Genomic DNA, 6,316 nt, shown 5'->3' on the forward strand with positions numbered 1-6,316 from the left:
CCCGACCGCGAACCCGCGACCGCGCCTCTGCCACAGCGACCGCGGCTCTACTTCCGCGTACCCGCGCCCCTGCCGTTGCACCTGCGACCGCCATTCACGCCTACGTGACCGTCCATCCATTTGAGGTTAGTGTATTCTTATTTATTATCACCTATATTTTGAAAGTATTCGTTTTGAGTCATTATATACTGTTCTGACATATTGAACGCACTGGTTCTGAGTCCGGAGGTGTCCGACCTTCGGCAATTTTCAGTAATTATATATTGTTTTGACATATTGAACGCACTGGTTCTGAGTCCGGAGGTGTCCGACCTTCGGCAATTTTCAGTAATTATATATTGTTTTGACATATTGAACGCACTGGTTCTGAGTCCGGAGGTGTCCGACCTTCGGCACTTTTGTTTTATTTTTTCATGATTACATATTGAAAGTATTGGTTCTTAGTTTAGCAGTTCTATGGATCGGAGTTGGATTAATACATCACGAATAAGTGATACTTACGAAAAAGGGGTGGAAGAGTTCATACAATTCGCAGAACATAATGCCGTTAGTTATAAGAATGGAGTAAGGATAAGGTGTCCTTGTATCAATTGTTTAAATGGAAGGATATTGAGTGTTTCTGAAATTAGAGAACATCTTTTGTGTGATGGATTTTTGAAAAGTTATACAACATGGACGTGGCATGGTGAATTGTTAGACTTGCCAAGTGTGCACGGAGGTTCGGACGAAGTGCATTTCTCAATGGATGATAGATTAGAAGACATGATTCGTGACGTGGGAGCAGAATCATTTGCTAATGTAGTTTTTGAAAATATGTCTAATGATGCAGAGACTCCTTTGTATCCTGGTTCAACTAACTTCACACGATTATCAGCAGTGTTAAGGTTGATGAATTTGAAGGCAATGAATGGATGGACCGACAAAAGTTTTACAGAATTGCTTCAATTGCTTAAGGACATGCTTCCAGAAGGAAATACCTTGCCCAATCGAAATTATGAGGCGAAAAAAATACTCTGTCCAATGGGTATGGAGTATAGAAAAATACATTCATGTCCTAACGATTGTATTTTATACAGAAATGAGTATGAAGATTTAAGAAGATGTCCCAGGTGTGGTTTGTCACGCTATAAGGTTAAGGTTGGTCAGAATGATGAAATTGATGAATTGACAAAGGAAGGTCCTCCTGCTAAGGTTGTTTGGTATCTTCCGATAATTCCAAGGCTTAAGCGTTTGTTTGCAAATGCAGATGACGCTAAAAACCTTAGGTGGCATGCAGATAATAGAAAATGTGATGGATTACTTCGTCATCCTGCTGATTCTTTGCAGTGGAAGAATATTGATAAAGAATTTCCTGAATTTGGAAAAGAATCAAGAAACTTAAGACTTGGATTGGCAACTGATGGAATGAATCCCTTTGGAAATTTAAGTAGTAATCATAGTTCATGGCCCGTTTTGTTAGTGATTTACAACTTACCTCCTGCGTTGTGTATGAAGCGCAAATACATGATGTTATCTATGATGATCTCTGGTCCAAAACAACCTGGAAATGACATAGATGTTTATCTTAATCCATTGATTGAAGATTTGAAATTATTGTGGAATGAAGGGGTTGATGTGTTTGACGCGTTTAAAAATGAATCTTTCCGATCGCATGCGATGTTGTTTTGTACTATCAATGACTTCCCTGCATATGGGAACTTGTCAGGTTATAGTGTGAAAGGCCATAGAGCATGTCCAATATGTCAAGACAAGACATCTTATGAGCAGTTGAAACATGGAAGAAAAACCGTGTATCTTGGTCATCGTAGATTTCTAAAGAAATATCATCCGTATCGTCGATTGAAAAAAGCTTTTAACGGATACCAAGAACATGACATTTGTCCCACTCCATTAAGTGGTGTTGAAATTTATGAAAAGATCAAAAATGTTAATGTGACTTTTGGAAAAATGAAAAAGAAGCAAACGGTGAGTGAAATATGGAAAAAGAGATCAATCTTTTTTGATCTTCCGTATTGGTGTAAGTTGGATGTTAGACACTGTCTAGATGTAATGCACGTAGAGAAGAATGTGTGTGACAGTCTAATAGGAACACTTCTGAACATTAAAGGCAAAACAAAGGATGGTGTGAATGCACGTCTGGATTTGATTGAAATGAATATACGAGAGGAATTGGCACCGAGAGAAGTTGGTAAACGTACATACTTGCCTGCAGCGTGTTACACTTTGTCAAAGAAAGAGAAAACAAGTTTTTATGAATGTCTTAAAGGTGTTAAGGTACCACAAGGCTACTCTTCAAATGTGAAGAGTCTTGTATCTATGAATGATTTGAAACTAATTGGCTTAAAGTCACATGATTGTCACGTTCTAATGCAACAATTATTACCAGTGGCTATTCGTGGAATCTTGCCCAAAAATGTTAGGCATACAATCACTCGACTATGTTCATTTTTCAATTCCATATGTAGTAAAGAGATTGACTCTCAGAAGTTGGATGAACTTGAAGAAGAAATAATTGTTATCTTGTGTCAACTCGAGATGTTTTTTCCTCCATCTTTTTTTGATATTATGGTACACTTGGTTGTTCATCTTGTAAGAGAAATCAGATTGTGTGGGCCAGTTTATATGCGATGGATGTATCCAGTTGAACGATACATGAAGATTTTGAAGGGATATGTGAAGAATCAATGTCGTCCAGAAGCTTCCATTATTGAAAGATACATTTCAGAAGAATCTATTGAGTTTTGTTCCGAGTACATGTCAAAAGCCAAATGTATAGGAGTTCCTGAAAAAGGTTGGCACTCTCGTAGATTCATAAGTAAATCTTCAAGAGGTGTACATGTCATAAGCAAATCTAGAGAAGAGGTTCTGCAAGCACACTTGTATATCTTGAATAACACTGATGAGGTGTTACCATACTTAGATACACACAAAGACATTGTCAAATATAAAAATCCAAGACAATCAGAAAAATGGGTGTTAATTGAGCATAACAAAACTTTCATGTCATGGTTTAAGCAACAAATAATGAATGATCCATCAGCATCTGAAACATTAACATGGCTTGCAAACGGTCTCAAATTTGATGTTTTATGTTGTTCTGGCTATGAAGTAAATGGTTGTTTGTTTTACACAAAGTCTCGAGATGATAGGAGTACAGTGCAAAATAGCGGAGTCACCTTGGAGGCAGAGTCTATGCAGTTTTCAACTGCAAAGGATCAAAATCCTGTTGTGGGATCAATGCCTTATTATGGTGTCATAGTAGAGATTTGGGAAGTTAATTATACCAAGTTTACTGTACCTGTTTTCAAATGCAAGTGGGTTGACAATAAGACTGGTGTCAAAGTTGATGAATCAGGAATGACTTTGGTTGACTTTCGAAAGATAGGTTATCATGACGAACCATTTATAATGGCACATCAAGCTTCCCAAGTTTTCTATATCCAAGATCCTACGTCTGACCACTGGTCTGTTGTGCTACATGGAAAAAAACAACATAATGACCCAGAAGATACAAACAATGACATTTGTGAGATTGAATCACTTACAAGAACGACCATCAATAAAGAGTACGAGGATGTTGCTGATGTTGTACATGCAACTCGAAATGATCATGATGAAGGAATATATATTTGTATGTACATGTGATTCATGTTTAGTTTTACAATATATTTCATTTTCATTATATTTCATATTTTTGATGCTTATTATATTTTTTTGATAACAGGAACATGGCAGATGATAAAGTTTCCCATTCAAAAACTGGTAGAGGACCTACAAGATTGAAGAATATGTTTAAGAAGATAACTAAAGATGACAAAATACCTTTGTCTATTGATATCCACACTGGTGTGCCCACTGGGCAACATGCAAAGAAATATAGGAGTTATCTCGGAGTACTTTCTCGTGAAAGGATCTCTATCTTAACTCAGTCCTGGGATCACGTGACTGACCACGAGAAAAACATGATTTGGCAAGATATTCTGGTATGTAACTGTTTTTACTTTGCTAAATCTAAAGTTCTTTTATACTTTGTTTTTGTTTATGAACTAATTCTTTCAAACAACGTAGACACATTACAACATCCCGAATGTGGAAATCTTGAAAGCGAAGGTTCTTTCAGATGTGGGTGTCAAGTTTCGTCAGTTTAAATCAAAATTGACAACAGATTATATATATGGGAAAAGGAAAGAAGAAAATCCTTGTGCAAAATATGCATCCATTGATGAAGAAACTTGGCAGCAGTTTGTCAATATTCGACAAACTGAAAAATGGCAGGTTAGTATCACTTTTATATTTGAATATAGTTTATATTAACGTATTACTAAATTTTGAGTGTTATGATAGGAGGTTCGAAACAAAGCAAAAGCCAATCAGGCACATAATGATACCCCACACTTATTGTCTCGTGGTGGTTATAAGTTGCTAGAGCAGAGGATGCTTGAAGAAAAGATTCAAGCACGTTCTACTTCCATTGAGGAAATGAATAGTGTAGATTCTTTAAGACCTCTATCCCCACCACTCCGACATGAGATGTGGAAGGGTGCCCGTATAAACACATTAGGGACATGGAGTTCTAAGTCTACAGAACAAACAGTTGAACGCATTGTAAGTTTGACAATTTCTTTTCAATGTGTTATTTTAAATTCTATGTGTTATTTTAAATTCAATGTGTTGAAGTTTGTCAATTTCTTTTCATTTGTTTTAGGATTCTCTTAATGAGCAATCAACACAGGGGACTTTTAAACCATGTGGTCGCAATGATATTCTTAATGTTGCTCTCGGACGACCTGAACACCCTGGACGTGTTCGTGTAGCTGGATATGGGGTTGGGATTCGGTCATACTTTGGACCTCCATCACACAGCAAGGAACAATTGTCCAATGAACCTAGCCAAGAGTATTTACTACAACTACGTGAGCAGTTAAAGGCTGAGGTAACTCAAGAGCTTAAAGAAAGCTTCATGGAGGAGTTTAGTGCGCGAATGGAAATGGAGTTCAAAAAGCGGTTGGAGGGTTTAGGACACTCACAGCAACCACCTACTATGGTAGAAGATGAACCACCTCCGCCTTCTATTAAGAAAGTCAGCACTAAAGGGAGTTGTTCGGCAGTTGATCTATCAGGGGATGACTTTGGCTCAACTAGCCAATGCGAATTATATGTTGAGTGTAATTCTTTGACCCGATTCGTTGCCTTGGGTAAGTGTTATGAAGGGGTCACAATGTTACACAATGTGCCTCTTCCTTCTAATTTGATGAAGGTCACGGTGGAGAAGGTCCTTTATGGTGATCTTACAGTTCCTGTGCCGACATCAGAGGTGACAATTGTGGCAGAGGCATTACATACTTTCGTTGCCTGGCCTAGACATCTCGTCAGACCTATAGACTCTATGGTATATATTTGCACTAATACTAATACAATTATGATATATTACATTCTAACTAATTTAAGTATTTTTTGTTTTGATGAGTAGCAGGAACCTAAGACAAATTTGCCTCTGGGAAAGAAGAAAATAGTCTCCATTGATGATCCTCTGGCGGCATTGGTGGAAGTTGCTACAGCTTTAGATACAACCGTCTTAGAGGTTCCATGGGATGCTAATGTTTTTGGAAGGCATAGTAATCTACCGTTGTACGTTCACATGTCTGATTTGTTGGACCTTGCATCCGGAGATCAAGAGATTAACATAACAGTTCTGCAATTATGGATGATGTAAGTTCAAATTTTAAATTCTTTATACTTTTGATTTATTAAATATATTAGTACTAACTTATTGAAATTTAGGTATCTTTCTGGATTATGCTTTGATGAGGGGAAACATAATATATATGGGTTTTTAGACCCTCAAATCACTCAATCAATTGGAAACAAGAAGTCGGAAACACAAACATACATCACCACTGCCTTAAAGAATGGTGGAAAACACATTTATTTTGCTCCGTACATCCATGAGTAAGTTCTTATTTATTAAATAAGTTTTAATAAATTATTGAAATAAGAGAAACTAATTAACTGATTTGTTATACAGGCGTCATTGGCAACTATTGATCATATCTGTTCAAGATCATACCGCTGCATGGTTTTGCTCCTTGCATAAAAAACCTCCTGCCTATTTTAAAAACATTATAGATAGGTACGGCAGTTTCATTTAACATTTATTATTACTTATATATTATATAATGTTATGTATTCTAACATGAAATCTTATTATTTTAGTGCTTACTCTGGATATAATATGTTGTCTGGGAGGAGAACTTCAAACGCACAAAAACTCACTTGGATGTACCTTAAGGTATTTAAAGTATATTTGTTCACTTAA

The 6,316-nt window shown here is 36.8% G+C and overlaps 1 protein-coding gene across 1 annotated transcript; it reads left to right on the forward strand.

Annotated features, from left to right (window-relative positions):
• Positions 1–378: 378 nt before the first annotated feature.
• LOC137809140 (uncharacterized) lies at positions 379–4,483 on the forward strand. The gene is made up of 5 exons (XM_068610278.1): positions 379–859; positions 1,187–3,626; positions 3,884–3,983; positions 4,069–4,275; positions 4,427–4,483. Exons 1-5 carry the CDS (start codon positions 457–459, stop codon positions 4,481–4,483), a joined length of 3,207 nt encoding a protein of 1,068 aa, XP_068466379.1. The 5' UTR covers positions 379–456.
• The last annotated feature ends 1,833 nt before the right edge of the window (positions 4,484–6,316 follow it).

The sequence above is a fragment of the Phaseolus vulgaris genome, chromosome 2, assembly GCF_000499845.2.
Source record: "Phaseolus vulgaris cultivar G19833 chromosome 2, P. vulgaris v2.0, whole genome shotgun sequence".
NCBI lineage: Eukaryota > Viridiplantae > Streptophyta > Magnoliopsida > Fabales > Fabaceae > Phaseolus > Phaseolus vulgaris.